The sequence below is a fragment of the Lycorma delicatula genome, chromosome 5 (genome assembly GCF_047948215.1).
Source record: "Lycorma delicatula isolate Av1 chromosome 5, ASM4794821v1, whole genome shotgun sequence".
Lineage (NCBI taxonomy): Eukaryota > Metazoa > Arthropoda > Insecta > Hemiptera > Fulgoridae > Lycorma > Lycorma delicatula.
The window spans coordinates 70,550,693-70,574,008 of NC_134459.1; the positions used below are offsets into that span (position 1 = coordinate 70,550,693).

At 29.0% G+C, this 23,316-nt stretch overlaps 1 protein-coding gene across 3 annotated transcripts in view; it reads left to right on the forward strand.

Moving 5' to 3' along the window:
• The window catches only part of LOC142325068 (uncharacterized), a 968,357-nt gene that overhangs the window by 713,267 nt on the left and 231,774 nt on the right, over positions 1 to 23,316 (forward strand). For all 3 annotated transcript variants that reach the window (XM_075366386.1, XM_075366387.1, XM_075366389.1), the window contains exon 6: positions 13,317 to 13,435. In XM_075366386.1, the coding sequence (XP_075222501.1) occupies positions 13,317 to 13,435 (119 nt within the window). The remainder of the gene's footprint in view (positions 1 to 13,316; positions 13,436 to 23,316) is intronic.

A 23,316-nucleotide genomic window follows, 5' to 3' on the forward strand; every position in this document is an offset into this window, starting at 1 on the left:
GTAAAATCGATCGACCCTTAGAACAGGGCAGCATCTGTTGCTTATAGTTTATACTGTATAATACTGTATACGGTATTCGATTGATTACCAGTACAGTTTTATTATGATTGCAGTCTGTGAAGTAAAAAAATAAGTATTGCTACGTACAGTGTATTGAATTATACAGAAAGATTGCTTATGTGAATTCCTGTTAAACCTTTAATATTTTTAAGCAGTTCTTGCTTAATATATCCAGCTAACAATAATAGTTATTATCTCCACTGATGAAAGACTTAATTTCAATAAATCAAGGTGCAAGAAACATCACCTTCCAGTTTACAACTGGCTTAAAATTAGTTCAACCTTCTTACTTTAATACTTTGAAATAATTTGATTCGACGGTATAGAGAATAATTTTTATGGATTAGAAAGTATTTAACGAAAAATTACAATTACAAACTTTCCGATCCGAGTCAATGAGTGAGTTAGTTATAAGATAGCATTAATTTTTTTTTTTAAATAACTACATTAACTCTTAGTTAATGAAATAATTTAAGTCTTTTTTTTTTACAATAACGTTAACTTTACACGTTATTTCATTAATTTATATTAATATCTGTTTATGATTTTTAACAAATAATCAAAAATTTTATTTATTGCTTTTTATAATCACATTATTGGTACGGGTGCATTTAATAATTTTGTTTTTTTTGTATCGAGATAGATCTATAGAAGTTTTGGTATAATTAAATTACAATTAAGTTAGTAGTAACAATTCTACCAATTACTAACTCTTTAATTTGTTTCGTAATTTATTAACGAAACCGTTACCTACTCTATATTTACCCTTTATACCGCTACAACTTTTGCGAACATTAACTACAGTAAGTAAATGCTCTGGGACAAAGAAACATATTAGTACTTAACCACAGAAGTCAGTCACTAAACTATAATTACTAAGTACAATAATTGCTCCATAAGTAAATTCTACCGACATCACCAACATTTACATTGCCTATTGTCATCGTCCTTTTTATATTTACTGTTATTTCAGTTTCTTTTTTTAAAATAAAATTTTATATTATTTACTTTTATAGAAAAAATTTAAAAATTACGTTATAAATATTTGCATCGTAATTGGTAATTTTAGAATTTTTGATAATCTAAACGTTAATTATTTTAATGTATTTACAGTACTGTGTTTTTATGAATAAAATGGATTTTTAAAGCTGGACTTAATTTTTTAATCTTAATACTTAGTAAAATTATATGTCCCATTATTAAAACTGTCTAAGTCAGGTTTGTGTCATTTAAATATAAATAAAGAAGACAAAGAAGTTATATTCGTTATATTTTGTTTATTTTAAACATGTTCTTTACACGTTTATGTCACCTGTCGAAAAAGTGTCTTTTTGAAAAGCTTCCAAAACACCCACTACTACTTAATTTCTATAGTACATTATGTTGTATGTTTCATGGTCTTTTTGCTTTATGCTACGTTTTCTTATTACACAAGGGATACTATACACAAAAACATGGTTTAGTTGTGATTCTTTAACAACAGTCAATTTTTTTCTTTTTTTTTACTAGTTTTTTGGCAGTGTAAACTCAGTTAACTGTTACATGTCAAGGACAATTCCAAAATAGTTTGTTCCAGAATATCTTGTTATTTTGTAAGTAGTATTATATATCATACATTAGGAAAAAACCCAAATAAACTACGCCTGGCTTAAAATTATCTATAGAAGTTTTTATTATTATATTTTCGTGCTATTTAAATGGATCGTAAGATTGCGTAAACCCTTAGTATAACAAAAATCCTTTTATTTCCCCAGGGAAATGAAAAAGTGAATTTATAAATACTAGAGATACTGACTAAAGATACTCTTCACGATTAAGATACAAGAATATTCAAAGGAAATTATAATTACAATTAATTCCTGTAATTCCTTTTGTTTTTCTTCCGTTAAAATATTATTTTTAATATTTAATATTTTATAATATTTTTTTCTTCTTTGTTTGAAGTAAAGAAAGTATTATGATCCCGAAAAATTTCGGTTTTGAGATTTCAACGGAAATATCCATTTTGACCATCCTAAATCCATTTTGACTAGTTTCGGCGTGACGTCTGTACGTACGTATGTAACCCGCATAATTTAAAAAAAGGATGTTGAAATTTTGAATTTAGGACTGTTGCAACATCTAGTTGTGCACCTCCCCATCTGATTGTAATCGACTGAACCAAAAGTGTCCTAAAAAGCCCAAAATCAAAAATATTTGAATTTTTGACTTTTTCTTAACTGCAGTAATAAGCCCCCATTGAGAGCTTTTCAACAGTATATCATAAGCGGTACTTATTTTTGCTGGTTCTAGAGTTATAACCAAATAAAGTTTTAATTAATGAAATATTTGGATCTTAGAAGGGATCTTACATCGTTTTGAATCAGACTTCATCTCCTTTTTTTTAACATTTTTTTTTTTACTTTAAATATATTGGTTTATTAATAATTATTAACCTCTGATTGTAAAAAAAATTTAAGATAAATAATAATTCAATAAAAAAAATATGAAAAAATATCAGAAGTTAATGAAATAAAATTTTATGTACTTTTCATTTTAAAAAAAATGTATATATGTAATTTAATAGACGCTCAAGAAAGTCATGTGTTGTCCAAATCAAATTTTTATTATTAGCAATTATGATGTATCTTTTTTACTTCCTTGTACGTGGTAAAGGAAATATTGTGATGAAGAAATACTTCGGTTTTCAGATTTCAGCGGAAATATCCATTTTGACCATCCTTCAATCCATTTTGACTAGTTTCGGCGTGACGTCTGTACGAACTTGTATGTATGTACGTGTCTATGTATCTCGCATAATTCAAAAACGATTAACCGTAGGATGTTCGAATTTTGAATTTAAGACGGTTGTAGTATCTAGTTGTTCACCTCCCCTTTTGATTGCAATCAACCATTAAAGAATGGACTAAGTTACAAATATTTAAATCGTTAAGGTACCCTGATATCCTCAATGAGATTTATTCGTAATTTGACCAAAAAAAGTTTTTTCATCAAAGGAATTAGAAAATTTCTATCTATTCTATCTTTACATTAGTAGTTTTATAAAATTATCGAAGAATGTGAAGCGAGACAAACGGTTAACTACTTGAGCGATAGATTAATATATTCAAACCGTCAGTGTAATTTATAATTAATTTGATGAGATTTAGGGTAAGCGTAGGTTACCCTGAAAAATTTTTTTACTAGTCGTTATGTCGGTTTGTATATCATAATCCTACTGTTTTTTTTTTTTGGTTTTTTTATTGAAATTATTGTTTACGCGCGATAACTGAAAGCTTTACCATATTTAACCCGTGTTATGTCTAACTAGGTAATTTGCATAATTATTGATTTTAAGGTTGCTAGTGAATTAAATCTTCCACATAAAAGTTGATAGAAAATTTTAAAAATTTATTATAAGACCATTCATTAACTTTCTAAATAAATAAATGTAATTACTTCTAGAAAAACTTAGCGGGTGAACTACGAATATATAGTCACTGATGCACTACAATTCCATATATTTAACCTATTTTGTGTATTTTGTTTTTTTTTACATTCGTACCAAACGTAAACGATTCTCATCGTAGACGTATATTGATAGGTCGATGGTGTTTTATCTAGGTGCTTAATATATTCCATTATTACGTAAAATATATTTATATCTGTTTTTATTGAATAAATAACTTGTCGGTACGCTAACCAGTTTGTTATTTTATTGTCAGTCGATGTAACAGCTTGTGTTGAAGTTAACAGACGTTTTAAGAACACTTTGAAATTGTCATCTGCATTAATTTAAATTCATTAATTTAACCGTTTTCTAAAGTAGTGAACTTCAGTTTTCGTTTTAGTTAAATATTATTGTAATTTATAGCGCAGTCTATTATTGTTTTGTTACTTACTGAATACAGAATCGTTAGAATTGAGTATTTCTATTACGTAAACTCTATGTAGTGTTTGTTTTTGCATTTTCCTCGCATATGAGTCAGTGAGTGAAGAACGATATACATTGCTGTATTCTAAAGGTACTATATACTAACAGTATTAATATAATTGAATCTATTGGCAAAGTAAGTGGAAGGGGTAGTGCCCTGTCCTGTTTACTAGCCTCTGGAGCCGGTCCAAGTACGCCCTGCCAAACCCTTCGGAATTTATCTGCACTAATTTTAATTGCGCTTCGCTGCCATTCTAATTACTCACAATCACAGTTTCTATCATTCCATTTTATTTTTTTTTTCTTCTTTTACGATTATATCTCATCTCATTTCTCTACACACTTTTTGTCCTTTTCCTCTTAACGTGATCTATATTTCTTTAATCGCTCTTTTTTTTCGGTATTCTATTTTTAAAAAAATACCTTTTACGAAACTTATTTATCTATGTTGAAATGTTAAATAAGTTAATAGATCTAATTGAACACTGATTGATCTAATTGATGTTGTCTCGATTATAGTTTTATCATTTTAGTTATAATGCATATTTTCCTTATTGTTGAAGAATGATGACTGACTAAAATGTATTTGATAGGTGGCTAATTCTATGGCCCTTTTTAATTTAACAAAACATGTAACGAAATTACGTAGAAAATCTGACAGTACTAGTTGAGCCGTTAACTAATTAAGAGTCTAGGCTGCAAAATGAGTTTTGAGGGAATAATAATGCACTTCTGGAATTTTTTTTATATTGTTTGTGTCTGAATTAAATTTGGGAGTAAGTTTAGATTAGAATGAAGTTTAGATTCATAGTATATACAGTATACTATGAATCTACAGTATCACGAAATATTGTAAATTTAACCACTTTTTATTGAGTGCGAGTAATTATTTAATAGGTTTCACGTGATTTTATCAAAGTGAGTTTATCCGTCTTTATAGATTAGATTATTCATAACTCAGTACAAATTATTACTCTCTTAAAAAGATATTCGCATGTGTATATCAATTGACGATTTATAACTTACTGTTCCAAGTTGCCCAGTAACATTAATTGATTCTCTTCCGTATTAATTAGGTAAAAGCGTTTTAATGTAATATTATCAGCATGAACCGATCGGCTGTTTAATGAGGTACCAGTACTTACCTCGGTGTCTATACTTAATATAAATTATCTTCAACCATAAATTGTGGTAATCTGATTTAATTTTGTGGATCTAACCTCAGACATATTTTGTAAATATGTACTATATGTAAATATGTGTAGGCAGGCCACGTTTGGTATATGTAAAACAAATTGTTAGGGATGTAGGATGTAGAGGGTATACTGAAATGAAACGACTAGCACTAGATAGGGAATCTTGGAGAGCTGCATCAAACCAGTCAAATGACTGAAGACAAAAAAAAAAGAAAAGTAAAGTACTATATAAAATGTTTTACTAATAATCATTAATAGAATTAATAATATTAATTGCGCGTAATGAATTTTTTTTTTTTTAGTTTTATATATTGTATTTAAAAAGTTATTAACATCTAAATTTACCAACTTCAGTTTTTGCGTATGAAAAACACGTACGTTTGTCCAGGTGTTTTCGTACAGATCATCCGCGCTTCTCTTCTAAAAAATGCTATTACGATTTCTTGAATATATATATATATATATATATATATATATATATATATATATATATATATAACAAACAATATTTAACCGTCACCACATATTCACATAATTTTAAATTTATTTCTTTGTAAGCTGTTCTATCAGCTGTTTTCGTAATCAGCACACAAGTTTCTAAATTATTTGATTTTGGATTAAATACGCAAAAAGTGTTTGAGATTTCTTCTTAATTTCACAAATTTAATATAATTTTAATGGTACATTGAAGTATAAATATTAAAACACATGAATCAAATATTAGCGTAATTGTGTCTGTAGATCAGCATGACTTGAATTCACGGCTAGAGAATGTTCGCTAATAGACAATCGTTTCGGCTTTGTTCAAAGACCCTAACAGGAATCACCAGCCTAGGATAAAAAGTAGTTGAAAAAGCAGAAAATATTAGTTACAGTAAATAAGTGTGAAAGAGAGAGGGAAAATTAAAGAGAGAGAGTGCAGAAAAAGGTAGTTTTAAGTCAAAATAAAAATAATAATGAAACATGTTACTCAACAAATAAATCTTTACTATATAAAGAAAAATTTTTAACAATTTTCAACATGATTGCACTTCTTTTAACATTTATTTATTGACATGCACTTAAAAAAATTATAGAGTAAAGTGATAAAACGTATCTTAAAATTTTATATTATTTTAGGAAAGAAAATTATTATTATTTCATAAAATATTATTTTTGCAGGAGAGTTTTTAATTTTTTTTTCGTTACAATGAATTTTTTTTTTTTTTTCTTTCTATCTGATCTCTAAGAATCATGTTTACGTAGCTCAGACTTTTTTCTTTTGCAATAACTGTTCATTTTTTCACTCATCTTTTTATTCATTTCATCACTTCATTTACGATTTTTCTTTTTTCTGCTCTTCTGGATTTTCAGAAATCTATCCATTTTCTGAAAGTTTGTTTAGAATTCTACTTTTTAATTTGTTGAATATTTTCAAATCCAATATTTACTTCTTCTCTGAACCTGTTTATTTTTTTTCAGAGATTTTAGTTAATCTTCTCTCGTTCATTCTATGTAGATATTCATAAACTTATAATCTTTCCCTCATTTCATTTCACTTTTCCCCAAATGTTTATAAATTTTCTCTATTTTTTTTTTAAATTTATGAATAGTATTTTCGTATTTTGAGCCGTTAATTTTTTTCTGAATATTTTTGTAAACTCTCTGCCTTATACAGAGCTTTTTGGAAGTATTACTGTCTTGTAAGTCTCAGTTTTGTTTGTATTTTTGGAAAGGATTTATTGTTAAATCCTTTGTGAAATTATATGCTATTTCAATCTTCCTTGCTAGCTTTCATCTCCTGTTTTTTCTAACACATTTTGTGTTATCAATTTCTCTATATATTTAAATTGTTTTAATTGTTTCTTCTTTTGAGATTTGGGTTGTTAAGTTTTATTTTTTTGTTTCATAACCATTCCGTTTTTTTTAAGCAGGTTAAAGCCCAATTTTATTTGTGCGTTCTAATTTTTTTAAATTTTGATTTCACTTTAATTTGTAGAAATTTAAAAAAAAAGATATATATATATATATATATATATAATTTAAAAAATTTTAATGTAGTGTAAACTGCGGTAAAAATTTAATTATTATTGCTGTTTATTGCATTAAGACGCTCCTTCTAAAACAAAGGCAAATTATACCTCACTTTGATCACTCACAGAACTGCGCAGTATCTGAAATGTCTTATCCTACCAAAAAAAAAAAAATGTTTTTATGCGCATATTTCTTCCATTAGATAAATTAAAGTATTTTTTGTTATACGACCGACCCAAATTGTCGACAGCATACTATGTAACCGATTGAAAACATTTGGTACTGTTGAACCGTTATCAATATATAACTTAGTGATTCAGAAGCTGGTAGTGTGTACAATTGCGAAGTAAAAAATTGCACCTGTGCAATATGTATACTCCTTTAGTATATCCTTTATCCAGCACACAATAACCCGTTAAGATAATATATATTTATGCACACCAGCAAATTGGGATCCGCTTTTCACGCCTTGCCAACGATTCCTTTTTTTTAAATAAACGTTTTAAGTACGTTAGTACCTCTTGCCCGCTCCCGTTATTATTTTAGCCCGTATTATTTCAACTAGTTTGAAGATTAGATAAAGTTAATGTGATTGCTTTTATATATATATTTTTTTATTTTAGAAATTGGACTCCATTTTCGTTTCCAATGTAAAAAAAGTTGAAAAAGACAGTCCTTTTGAGCGAATCTTTATATCCTAAAGTTTTAATTTTCTGATTTCAGAGTTTAGTATCTATAACATTAAATAAAAGTGAATTTGATATTTATATGTATATACAGTGAAGGATAAAGTTATGCTAATGTATTCCACAATTTTATTTGAACTCTGTAAAACTCCATTAAGCAACCGTCATTATCCGAATCGATAGACTTTATTTGTTTCGTGTCGTAATTTTCAAGTATTTTAATGCATTTTCGCGTTTTACGGCTGCTATCCAAATAAGAGAATGTTTTATTTTAAATACCACAAAGATTTGAGAAAAATATTACACTACATTTTTTTTAAACATCATTATGCATTTTATAATAATTATTATTAGCAAACCAATTCTCAGCGTCCAAATTTTTATTAATTTTTACTTGTTATAATTCTTAGAGATATTATTTGCTTATTATAAAAACCACATTACATTATAATATTCATTTTTTTTAAAATTGATTATTTTAATAAAAACAATAATTCTGATCATTTTGTCAAATATCTGAAGTGACACCACATGACTTCCTTGTATGGCTATTAAATTACATTTACACATTTTTGCTGCACTTCATAGAACTTATTTCATTTGAAAGTGAGATACGATTCTCCAATTCTTGAATAAAAGTGAACAGTTACACGATTACTAAAATAATAGTTTTTATTAACATCAGATGTTTATACAATTATTAATTCAACCATCTCACCTGAAATATTAGGTAGAATAAAATTCCGTTTATTACTCTTTAAATAAAAGTAAGTGTTATATGTATCTAATACTATGGTTTTTAAATTATTATGATGTAACCATCAACAAAATGAAAATAAAACGAACAGGACTAGGACAAATGGTTAGACATTTTGGTTAGGACAAGGTTACTAAATTTTATAGCGATATTCATCATCAGGTGAAACAAATGCATAAATAAAAATAATACGATTCTAAATTATAATTTTCAATTAATATTAAATAATAATCAGATGTTTCACCAAATCTGATGTGAACACCACAGGACTTCCTTGTACGCCTTTTAAATTACATATAAACATTTTTAAAAATACATAAAATTTGTTTCGCTAATAACTTCTGATTTTTTTTCATCTTTTTTTCAATCGGAGGTGAATAATTATTAATAAATCAATACATTTAAATTGTAAAAAAGTCGTAAATGAAGTCTGTTTCGAACCGATGTGCCTTTCCCTAAAATCCAAATATTTCATTTATTGAAATTTTATTTGGCTATAACTCTGAAATCAATGAAAATAAGTACTACTTATGATATAAGTACTACTTAAGCTTTTCATTGAAAAGCTTTCAATGAGGACTTATTACTGCAGTTAAGAAAAAGTACAAAATCGAAAACGTTTTGGATTTTAGGCTTTATTGGACAATTTTGGTTCAGTCGATTGCAATCAAAAGGGGAGGTGCACTACTAGATGTTACAACATTCCTAAACCCAAAATTTCAACATCCTACGGTTAATCGTTTTTGAGTTATGCGAGATACATACATACATACATACATACATACGTACGTATAGACGTCACGCTGAAACTAGTCAAAATGGACTCGGAGATGGTCAAAATGGATATTTCCGTTGAAACCAAGAAACCGAAATTTTTCGCGTTCACAATACTTTCTTTACTTCGTACAAGGAAATAAGAAAATTGAAAACGAAATTTTGGTTAGTTATTTAATAATTACATAATAACGCCATTTTCAAAAACTCGTAAAGAGCATAAACCATAGATTTTTTGCATTTTGATTAGTGTAGATTAGTTACACCAATAATTTTACCGGCAGAATATTTTTTTTTTTTAATTAAATAGAGTCTAATCACTCATAATAAACGGAATCTTTTTATATTTTAATTTGTTTAATGCTAAAATTTTACACAGGTATTAAATTACATAATTTTTTAAAGACTGAATTGAATACTACCCTTCACCTTCTAGAAATCTTTTTCACCTTATTCTATTGTTTTACGTTACATCCGATTAGTAATTTAAATGGATCAAACCTAAAACGTTATTCTGTTTTGGTCGCTAGAAATACAAGTTCTTCTTAGTATGTAGTTTAATTTTTTTTTTAAATTTACATATATAAAAATCACAGAGCATAATTTGAACAATATTTTTAGTACGAATGTACTAAAAACACTGGTATTTTATCATATACCAGTGTTACGCGAAAAGATTATTTGCGTAGAAAAACATATGTATGAATGAAAGTTAGCTTGCTTATGAATATTTTCTTAAAATTTTACTCGCATTACTTAAGCTTCATTTTAGTCATAGCCTATGTATACATAAATATATATAGCTGTATTATTTTTCTTATACACACGTTGCAGTAAAGACGGAAAATCTTTTCATCGTTAAATTTATAGTAGAGTACGCTCCCTCTTTTATTATTTCTTAAATTAGGTAGGCTTAAAACTGCCAAATTTATGGCAGTAGTGTTAGAAAGCGGAAATTTATGACAAATAAAGAATGGGTAAAAAGCAGCGATAGCTATAAGAACGTCTCTAGACGTTGCAGCACTCGGAAAGACAGCTTGTTGTTTTGTTATTGTTGTCGTTGTAGTTGAATATAGAGGTTTCTTAGCGTGCTAAAGAAGACGTAGCTACTATAGTTGTGAAGCCTACAGCGGTGAATGTAAGAGGCAACATGGAGAATTTTACTGTTGGCGGGGGCGTGGGTATTCCGTTTAGTTCATAATTCATGACTGTCTGCAAATGAATAATAAAGTGTCGCACTGTACCCCTCTCTTTCCTCTTTATGTCCCCTTGTGCTTGTCACCCTCTCAAGGACTCCAGGAAAGCGACTCCGTACGTTATTAATGGCCAGGAAGCCGTGACTCCTCTGTATGTTACAGTGATGTCATATACCGCCATCGCCTACTGCGCTTACTTGTTTAACTTTTAACGCGTTTTAAATAAAAACACGAAACTCACTCATAACATCTATTAATCTCTTTTAATGTACAACATGGTTTTAAAGTTGAAAAATCATCTACTCGAAATAAATAGGTTGCATTTAAATCGGTTACATATAAATTAAGCGAATAACGACTGAAGTTGAAAAATGTAAAAGTAATGCGAGGGCAATATCATATTCAAATTTAAAGAAAAATAAATTAAATTAGTTTATGATTTATCCGGCCCAGGCAAGTACAGTACATATAAACCTTGATGATCGAGTTCAAAGTTTTTTAACACAAAACTTTATGAATATGAGACTAAGGAATATTTTTGTCACATTACTAAACAAAGAAATTAGGGAAATTAATTCGTATTTAGCCTTTGACAAAGAAAATAAATAATTTTGTTTTCAATTTCTGTGAAGACGATTACCAAAAAAGGAGTGTAATTTATTTAGGGTGTATGTATGTATGTATTTACGTTTTCCACTCTAGCAGCTCAATGGATTTGGATGTATAATGAACCCGCGTTGGAATCCTTAAGTTATCGGAAATTTCATAGGCTATATAAATATTTATACATATACGAGAGTAAATCAATTATTATCCGCAATGTAGTTATAAATTTTATTGCAATACAAATAGAAAACTTACATGTACATCATTTTTCAACATAGTCCCCTTGCATTTCAACGCACTAGTTCCATCGTTGCACAAGCTTCCTGATGCCCTCATAAAAGAAGGTTTTCGGTTGAACTGCGAGCCAGGAATGCACCGCTCTGTCACTGTTTCGTCCGAGATAAATCGACGGCCCCTTAATGCCTCTTCGAGTGAACCAAACAAGTGGTAGTAAGAAGGGGCAAGATCAGGACTATACGGAAGATGAGCCAGTATTTCAAAGTTGAGTTTCTGGTACGTTTCAGCAGTGTGGGCAGCAGTATGTGGACGAACATTGTCGTGCAGCAACACAACACCTTTCGACAGCAGTCCTTGGCGTTTGCTTCGAATTGTAGGCTGAAGCTTGACAGTAAACATCTCACTGTAACGCGCACTGTTTATTGTCGTGCCTCTTTCCTCATAATGTTCCAGTACTGGGCCATGTGAATCCGAAAACACCTTAAGCATCAGTTTTCCTACGGATGGTTGGGTCTTGAACATTTTTTTGGAGGGCGAATTTGGATGTTTCGATTCCATACTCTGACGTTTACTCTCCGGCTCTCCGGATCTGTGTTTCGTCACCAGTGATGATTCTATCTAAAAAGATATCCAGTTCGTTACCATAGCGATCCAAATGTTTTTGACAGATGTCCAAGCGCGTTTGTTTATGCAACTGTGCGAGTTGTTTTGGGAGCCATCTTGCACAGACTTTATGAAACCCAAGTCTGTTGTGGATGATTTCGTAGGCAGAACCGTGACTAATTTGCAGACTATGTGCCACTTCATCAATAGTTACTCGTCTGTCTAAGAAAACCATGTCACGTGTACACTCAATGTTTTCCTCATTTGTGGCGGTAAACGGTTGTCCGGCTCCTTCGTCGTGCGTAACACTTGTGCGACCATTTTTGAATTTTTCAGTCATTCGTAGACACTCCGTTGCGGGAACACGCTGTTGTCGCACTGTACCGAAAGTCTTCGATAAATTTCGGCCCCTGATACACCTTCCGGCCACAAAAAACTGATCACTGAACGTTGCTCTTCTTTGGTGCAAACAGAAAGCGCAGCAGCCATGGTTAACGGCAGGGCAGCGATAATGGAACTGACCTAGCAGCATCAAACCTGCACAGACATAACAACAATTAAACCACGCATGCGTCATCTACGCAATACGACAGTACTAACAACATAAACAAAAATAACTAAATTGCGGATAATAATTGACTTACCCTCGTATATATCAATGTATAGGCAGGCATTTATGAAGGAACGTCCCTCTCCTACATAAAAAGATCATTTTAAGATTTATTCTCTGGAGATACAGTTTTAGAAAATAATTTCAGGTTAAAGAAAAGCAGTATAAATAATGTTACGAAATTCGTATAAGTTAATATTGTTATTTTACTTTGCTTTCTGGTTAGCGGTAGTCTACTAGTTCGAGTACAAGTAACTGAAGAACCGTGTGATAATTTGCCTGATTTTATATTATATTTTTATTCAAATTACGAACAAACTCTCTAGTTTTATGAACTTAATCAACTTTAAATTTCATTTAAGAATATAATCATATTTACTATTGAAATCATGTTATTTGTAGAATATTCATATTTTGGTATGAGATAAACAATTAATTTATGTAACATTAGTACATGAAAGTTATTAAAACAGATGAAAAATTGAACAAATTTTATATATATATTTTTTTTTTATTTCTGTTTATTTTTATGACACGTAAAGCTGAAAGCTGTTGAGTAGGCTATTTCAAATTCACAGATTTTAGATAAATTTGTATTCATACTAGTCTGTTGTTTTATAAACGACATCACTGATTTTGCTTTTTTATTTGATTCTTATGTTTAGGTGTGTGGAAAAGTATTCGGCAATGCATCTGCTCTTGCGAAGCACAAGCTGACACACAGTGACGAAAGAAAGTACGTCTGCACCATGTGCGGCAAGGCCTTCAAGCGGCAAGACCATCTGTCAGTATAGTACACTTTTTTCTTTTATCGTTCCTTCTTACTGTTCTCTCTCGCTCTCTCTCTCTCTCTCTCTCTCTCTCTCTCTCTCTCTCTCTCTCTCTCTCTCTCTCTCTCTCTATCTCTCTCTCTCTCTCTCTCTATCTCTCTAAATCCTTTTCAGTCTGTTCTTACAATCCTTGCGCTTCTGTCTTTTTCTTTGTTTTATAACACTAGAATAAATCAAATACCTTTAGTGAACACGCTTAACTCCTTCCTTTCTTTACTATTTTGCAATGAACACAAAATTGTTCTCCTTTAATCCTATCTCTTATTCTGCTGTTTTAAACAATCTTTACTGTTTCTAGAAACACTGTTTCAATATTAATTTATATTTTACCGAGAATTAACTTTAATTTTTAATGAACTATTTAGAGAAAAACCTTCAATTTAATCTTACTGAATTATTATAAGAACTGACATTAAACAAGTTTTTTACACTTATATGATAAAATTTACGTAAAGTTACTATTGGCAAAATTGGTACTACTGGCTTAGTTTACTGGCAAAGTAGGATCACTAATAAAATTAATCGTGACTTTCGTACAAGATTCCACTTCAGGGATCTTAACACCTTTTTTTTATCTAAATTTTTGGATAGTTTTTAATAATATAAACTAGTGACTATTTCATATAAATTTCAGCGAGTATAAATTCTTCTTGCCGTTCTATAATGAGTACTGAGGATTTTACTGCTTCCAGACATGCAGGATTATATTTTGAGGTTTAATCCTCAATCTTTTTTCAACTGAAATAGTTTGCAATATGCAGTTTATACATATTACAATCAGAATAATATTGATATGAAAATCCTTAGAATTCTTAGCAATCGAAATTCATTACTTTAAAATTAAAGTGATTTGATCATTTTAAAAAATGTAATAATAGTCAAAATGCTAGAACACGTCAGTATTTTTAGTAGATAAGGTGTAAAATGTGGATCGTGTAGAAATGTGGGGTTGATGAGAAACAAAGCAGTTTTAATGCAGTCTGTATTTCCATACTATATAAAATTTCAAGATTAAAAAGATCTGATAAGAAGCTTATTTGAAATTGTAAAACGCTAAGTTTTATTACCAATAACCTGCAGCGATGAAAAAATAATAAGTGTTGCTGAAATAGTACAAGTGGCGTAATCTGGTTAAAAAGCGATAGAATTTCACCGTTTGGTGAGAGATTTGATTCTAAAAAAAATTTTTCGCCCACATTGAGGATCAAAAATTTTCTAGCTCTCCCCAAAATTTTTACTTACCCTCTGTTAAAAATAGTAATTGCAATTGCTGTTTTTAAGATGCGCTCTTAAAAGCAGCAATTGCAATTATTGTTTTTAAACGTGGCATTTCCTATTTCTGAGTTGAAGGTTACATTTAAATGAGAGCAATTAAAACGCATATTTAATGATATTTGGAAGTATTTTTATTATAATTGAAATCTGAAGTATACTTTCAAAAAGTAGAGTATTCAAGCTTTAATTTTTTTTTTATTCGTCTCTCGAAGCCTCTTGCTTGCAAACTTAAAATAGTTTGAATACAATAATTTTTTATCATAAAATATTGGTGTCCCTTTAATTTTGTGTACTAGTGTAAGAGATATTTAATTTTAGTTTTAAATAATAGCAAAACATAATTTTGCCTTTTTTTTAATCAACCATCGTCTTACTTGACCGCCTGAACGCCCCCAATTTTCTGTGGGCCTTCTACCGCCTCTCTGAAGGGTCCAGCGTCGACAAGTTGACCGTTATCGCCCACTTTGTGAACGAATGGGTTAGATAATGTACATTAATGATTTGATTCTGGAAAGATGACATAAGGATTACAGTAAATATACTGCAAGAATTATCGCAAGTTGCAGAATTATCTTAACAAATTATGTGATTGTTTATTACGCATATCATTTCGTAGAATCTATGTAAGAAGACACGTAGAAAAACCAAAAGAGCGGTCAGATGCTGGTACAGGTTAAATAAAATCACAGTCCATATTGGATGATTATGTTGATGATAAGTGGTAACTTCTTCTTTGAACGTTTTTGTATTCCGGTAAGGATATGCGTTTAATTTATTGTTACCTTTCAACTTATTGGTTACTCCGAGTCAAAAAAACTGAAATGTTAATTACCAAATCAATCTATATATGTATTCTTGTATATGTTTGACTGATGGTGTGTAATAACTTGCTTTTCTTTAACTCACAATGTTTTTCATGTATGTCCTCAAATCTTGCATCCTTAAATTTACATACTTCCTGACATTGCCGACTGATGAAATTTTGTACAGTTACTAAGGTCGAGTGACAGTACAATATTCCACCATTACTTTTGCAATCGTCCCCCCGTACGGGGGTAAATTTGTAAAATGTATATAAGCGACAAAAAAAGTTTTGTTAATTTACAATTGTATTTCATTAATCAAAAACTTCTCTATTTCGTGATTTTGTAAATTTGTTTGATGTCTTATAAATGTATTAGAAATTTGAATATATGATATTATCTTTTGAAATGCAAATTAACCTATTAATTAAACTCATGCAATGTATGATATTAATTTAATTAAAGTATGACTAAAAAGAATAAAGCTAGTTTTAACATTTTTTTTGTAATTGATATCTCCATAACAGCATAACCTATTATCATTAATTTTTTTAATTACGTGATGTGTTTAGGGAAATAGATTAATATCTTGGCTTTCTTTTGATTGAATCAAATTAAATAGATATATGATAGAAAATATTTATTTACATTTATTTTTTCAGGCCTTAGGGTGGATTTTATTTATTTTTTTTATTGTAAAAAATATTAAACCAATGGAAATATAATCTGTAAATAATACAATTTAATCCTTTTTGAGAAAAAAAAATCATAAAAAACCCCATTTCAAAACAATACTATCTATAATAATTTTTTTTTTTACCTTTTTATTATTTTAAATTAACAGCTTGAAACTTTTATATTGTTTTTCTCTAAATGACGCGTTATCAGGATGGAATCACTTTTTTTGTTTTGATAAATATCTCCTACTAAGATTAAACAACAGATTCTTATCAAATATTTTACATATTAATTATTTCTGTGTGTGTTTGAGTGCGCGTATTATTTTACTTAAGTATTTTTTTAGGGATTTCAATTTTTTGTACTGGTGAAAGAAAGAGACTATGATTCAGTTCTTTGTTATCTTCCCACGGGAGTAATACGTTTCAATGTATTATTTTTTAGTGTCTTTTCACTTCAAAATCCTATTAATTTTAGTTAAGACTTTTACTTAATTTTTCAAACTTAAATATCACAATTAATTATTGAGTTTATTTCCTTTATTCATATATCAAAGAGTTTTCGATATATCTTTCTTTATCGTCTTACATATTTCTCTTAATTGATTCTTTATGTTTGGTTTTAAATTTTTTTTTAATTTTTGTACTACGATAAGGAAAAGTGTTTTGATTAGATAAAAAATTTTGTTAGAATATATTAGAGTAAGTAAGAAAAGTCTTCCATACTTCGCTGTTGTAATTATTATTATTACACACCATTAGTAGATTTCATCATCCAAAATGGGAATTTTCTACAAGGATAATAATATTATTTCTCTGATTCCAATTTAAATAATGCAGTTTTCTTAATTCATGCATAGTTTTACTAGAATACTTTCCACAAATCCTCGACTTTCCTGAATCTTTTCCCAGTAACTCTAATCCTGGCCACTGTGTAAGAAAGAACATGAGTTCAACCCCATCCTACATGAAATGAAGAAATTAAACGAAATTCACTGGTTCAATCTAAGCTATTTAAAATGTCGGGAAAAATTATTTTTACAGACTTTTCGAAGAAACGTGTGCGCGTTCGTTATTTTACTTCAGTATTTTTTTAGGGATTTTAATTTCTTTGTACTAGTGGTTTCATAGAAATTTAGAAATGCTGTAGTAGTGAATCTGAAGTTGTGCATGGGAAAACTTGATGATGATTGGTGAGTCGTTCTTGAGTTACGCTCAATTTAAATTTGTGCGAGGCAAGTTAGAAGCGCGGTTCGTTATGATGCTGCAAGTTGGAACAATGATGTTTCTTTATCTGTGGTATTTACTCGTATTGTTAGTAATATTAAACCAAATTAAAAAAATATATATATTATAACCAAATTAAATTAACGAAAAGAGGGTCTTCTTGAATAATTTAAAAAAAAGATTTTTGTGATTTTTTTAATACATATAAAAATTTTTGATGGTGAAATATCAAGATTATTTATTTCGCCATTTTTATTATGTTTAATACATCAAATTAAAATTGTTAAAAATGCAAATTTATTTAATGCAGTTAGAAAGATTATTAAACATTAACAGAATTTGTTATACTAAATGACTAGCTCCTCATCGCAGCATCGCCCGCGTTATATGGTTACTTGCAATTCCCGTAGCGGTCAATCTTTTTATTTTGTTTATTAGTCAAGTAACCAGTGGCAGGTGCAGCCAGTCGCACATACAGAAACAGTGGCAGTGACTGCGGTGGTTGAGCCACAGTGCCGTATACCCTCCCACCCTTTAAAAAAATCGGAATTAAAAAAAAACACGAAAATGGTTTTTAAATATATATCTAGAGAGTATTTGCAAGCCCAAATGTACTGAATATCTCGTTTACTGTAGTCGGGATTGGAAAATTTACAATCATTATTCAAAAAATTTTTTATCTTTCTTCAACCCCTTTAAAGGTCGAATCACAAATATCTATAAATCGCTTTATTGACATGAAGATTACAATTAAAAAAATCAAATTGATTTCTTCATTAGTTTTTGAGAAATTAAAAAAATAACAGGGTTTTAAAAAATATTCAAAAATCAATTTTAACCCTTGAAACTCGGAATGAAACTTAAAAAATGTATTAATTGATTTTAATCAATCATTGATAATCAATCAATTCAAACATAGCTCACATAATGAGCTAGGTATAGTGAGCTAGTGAGCTAATTTTTTGAAATTCGTAGTTAAAGGGTAAAAATGGATTATTGAATTTTTTTTTGAGACCCAACTATTTTTTTAATTTCTCGGTGACAAAATAAGATATCAGTTTGATTTTTGGTGTATGTAATCTTCATTTGAATATCTAAAAACAAATTTCTCGAGTTTTCGAAATTCGATCTTGAAAGAGATGAAGAAAGGTAAAAATATTTTGAATGATGGTTAGAAATTTTTCCCATTTCTGAGCCATACTAAACAAAATATCATATAGATTTGTAAACTGTAAGTAACCTCACAGTTTACAATTCATTAAAGTTTGTGCTTCTACTGGGGAATTTCTACTAATATATATATATATATATATATACATTTTTTTTAAACATTTTTCGAGGCTAAAGATCGGGTAGTTTTTTGTTTATCTCGAACAAACAAAAACCCTCTTCCTCTTTATTCAATAGTATAAATATAGATTCCTTCATTTAATGTAAATTAAATTCTATTATTATGTAATATTATTCAGTCGATTGTTTCGAATCATTCAGTTCAAACCCTGTTCACAGTTCATTAATTCAATTCTATTAAAGTATCTGCTTCAACCGGTAAACCTCCACTACTACATGCATATATATATATTTTTTTTCGAGATGAATATTATCCAAAAACCTTCTCAGTTATGCCAAGAAACATTGATAAAAATTTAGCAGCGATAGATTGGATAATTTTTTCGTTTATCCCGAACAAAAAACACCTTCTTCCTTTTTATATAATAAAATAGATAAATAATATTCAAATTACTACTTTGCTTTTTGTTCTAGTTTTCTCATATAAGTCCCAGAGGACGAACCTTAGTCTTTTTAAAATATTTTTTTTTAAATTAATAATTCATTTAAAATTGTTTTTATCTTCCTTTTTTTAAACGGAGGCTATGAGCCAGTTCTTATACTGTTCTACAATTTTGGTTCCTATCTTTTCTCTTAAAAAACTTACTCCTAATAAATCATTCCTCCTGTTTTTAGCAGTACTTTACACAAGTTAATATTGCATTAGATTTGAGATGGTTTATAAAATAATAAGATTAACAAATTCATGACATTTTGCGTTTTATTTATTTAGTTTTTTAACTTTGGGGTGAAAATTATTACGCTTTTCCACAGTGTTAAATTAATTTTCAATAGAGATTGACGCATATTACTCTCTCACTTTTTTCCGCACACTGAGTGTAAATTAATTTCTGTTTCTTTACGTGTTTTGACAGTGGTGACTCTCTCTCTTTCTCTGTCACTGTCTCTCTATCTCTGTCGTTTACATGTATAGATAGATTTTAGTATCTCTATATGCGGTATGGTGTTGTGGAAATTGGTTTTTTTTTCTTTTAAAGGTCACATCTCTTAATTATTGTCAGTTTGCAATAAACTCTGTTATTTAAATCGTGACTGGATTTTTCTTTTTTCAGTTTACATACTCTTTCTGCTTTTCATATGAATCGTTAAAATAAATTCATTTTTAAAAATGTAATATTTTAAATATAAAAAAAATATTAGCTATTATTTAACCATGCAGATTTTAATTTCATGTTGCCTATATAGATATATAAAATAACATGTGACTGATTAATAATCAATGCCCAGCAAATTTTTAAAGATTTATCTTTAAAAATTTGTGTACACTTTGTTCCTACGATGTAAGTGCACACTAAGAAAAGATTCTTTTAAATTCCGAGTTTAAAGGGTTAAATGGTGTAACAATGAAATTTAATTTTTTTTTTAATTTCTCGATAAAAAATGATAATATTTACTTGAATTCTTGTGTGTGTAATCTTCATGTAAACATCTAAAAACCATGCTCTAAATTTTTGGAAATTCGTAGTTAAAGGGTAAAAATGGATTTTTGAATTTTTTTTGAGACCCGACTTTTTTTTAAATTTCTCGGTGACAAAATAAGATATCAGTTTGATTTTTGGTGTGTGTAATCTTCATTTGATAATTTCTCGTTTTTTCGAAATTCGATTTTGAAAGAGATGAAGAAAGGGAAAAAAATTTTGAGTGATTGTTGTAAATTTTTCCCATTTCTGAGCCATACTAAACAAAATATCATATAGATTTGGACTTGTAAATACTCTTCAGATAAATATCTATAAACCATTTTCGGGTTTTTTGAATTTCGATTTTTTAAGGGATGCGATAGTGTACGGCCCAGCGGCTCTTCCAACACAGCCGTTACATTGTTACTGTATGTACGACGCGACTGGCTTTACCTGCCTCTGGTTACTTGACTAAAAAACATAAAATAAAATAAAAATTGACCGTGACACGGGAAACGCAAGTAATAATATAGGGCGGGCAAAGCCGCGACTGGAATGCTAATATATATACGGATAGTATTTTTATTAAATTTTTCTTTATTCTGAATGTTTAATTTTAAGCCTTAAATAAAAAAAGAGCATTTATGGTAATATTTCATGGATTTTTTTTATTATTCTGACTTTTTCTGTTGTACTAAATATTATAAATTCAAATTTTGTTAATAAAGTAAGTAGTAACTGATGACGAATATTTCAGTTAAAAGTAGCTTCTCCATCATAACTACCCAGTGAAACAATCTTTCCTTGATTCTTTCATATGTGGTAAAATCACATTTGCATGCAAATATTTGGTTTTCCTGTCTAAATGTATTCCATTCCATCCGTTTTTAGCTTTATGGTTGTTTTTTTTTTTTTACATTTGTCGCACTTATATCACCGTTTTAAATGTTCTGTTTGTTTTATTTTATTTCATTTTTAAATTGGTCTATATTTTTCTCGTAGAGTAAATAAATGAGGAAAAAATCTGGTAATGGGTTGCATAACTTTCCCCTTGACAGACCTTTATTTCAAATAGAACATTGGGTTTTTAAATATTAATGACTGTTATCTTTACTTAAAATCAATCAAATAAATTATGAAATACGAATAGGAAATAATTTTGGAAATCAATTTTAGATAAAAGATTTAATAAATAATTTTAAAAATGTATTTCTATAGTAGTTCTGGTGATATTTCACTTGCTGGAACTAAATGCAGCAATGTTAGTTTATGTAAAAGTAAATAATTCGTTTTACATTTTCCTTACAAGAAAATATTTCAATTAAAACTCGTAGGTTAATATAAAATCTATTTAACGATATTAAAAAAAAAACAAACAAATATGTGCGAAATCGGGTCTCACCTTACCAGCCTCTCTGTAGGGTTGCAGACTGGAAATTATGCAGTCTGGACAATTCTATACGTGTTTTCACGCATAATTTTGTGTTCCACTTCATTAATATCCTAGCTTTTAACCAGTAGATTTGGATAAATTAATTTTGTTCGCAATAAAAGGCTTAACAATTTATCTAAACATTATTCGATAAACTAATATTATGGAGATATTAATGATTAATAAACTTTAATGTCATTTTGAAATTTTCAAGGAAAAATTTATTTTGTAGAAGAAACACATAAAGAGAGAGTTAAAAGTATGAAAACCCCTCAGCAACTTTCAAACCGTTCCAGATAGAATACTGTAACGTTCATAAGTCCTAAAAGTTTTGATTTTGTAAAAAATTACATCGATAATTTATGGAACGGTTATCGCAAATAAATAAATTATAAAAATTTGATCAGTTGGTCACCATGATTAGGTGATGATATTTTTATTTATTTACTCATTAAATTGGAACAAAATCAATTTTTTGTGTTAAAAAATAATTTTTTTTCATTTTTAAAAATGTAAATTAAACTTTTAAAGTAAATCTTAATTAAATTAGATTAAATTTTTATTTAATTCAATTTAATTTCTTTTTATTTAATTTTATTATTTGAACTTACTGAATTTAGTAATTTTCAAAATCCAATTTTTATCCCCCCGCCATTTTGGGTACAGACATACAAACGTTTTATTTATACTATTTTCTTATCTTAATGATACATTTAAAATTATGTATTACACAAAGGATGTTACCATTTAAAATATTTTACAACCCCTGATCCAACCCCCAAGAAGAGTTTGGAATTCTGTTTTTGGTTAAAAGGTAAAATAGTTTACCGATACCTTATTCTGAAAGTTAAAGTATTCCCTAGTATGTGGAACGGTTTCAAAGTTCAAAGTTTTTGAGGGGTTTTCATACTTTTGACTCACTCTATTATAAATGGGTATATATATATATATAAGAATACAGAACAATTAGTTTAACTAGTCATGCATCAAAAATCTTAACTAGAATTCTATACAGAAGAATTGAGAGGGGACTGGAAGAAGTGTTAGGAGAAGACCAATCTGGTTTCAGGAAAAGTATAGAGACAAAGGAAGTAATTTTAGGCCTCAGATTAATAGTAGAAGGAAGATTAAAGAAAAACAAACCAACATACTTGGCATTTATAGACCTAGAAAAGGCATTCGATAACGTAGACTGGAATAAAATGTTCAGCATTTTAAAAAAAATTAGGGTTCAAATACAGAGATAGAAGAACAATTGCTAATATGTACAGGAACCAAACAGCAAAAGTAATAATTGAAGAACATAAGAAAGAAGCCGTAATAAGAAAGGGAGTCCGACAAGGATGTTCCCTATCACCGTTACTTTTTAATCTTTACATAGAACTAGCCGTTAATGATGTTATAGAACAATTTAGATTCGGAGTAACAGTACAAGGTGAAAAGATAAAGATGCTACGATTTGCTGATGATATAGTAATTCTAGCCGAGAGTAAAAAGGATTTAGAAGAAACAATGAATGGCATGGATGAAGTCCAACGCAAGAACTACCGCATGAAAATAAACAAGAACAAAACGAAAGTAATGAAATGTAGTAGAAATAACAAAAATGGACCACTGAATGTGAAAATAGAAGGAGAAAAGATTATGGAGGTAGAAGAATTTTCTTATTTG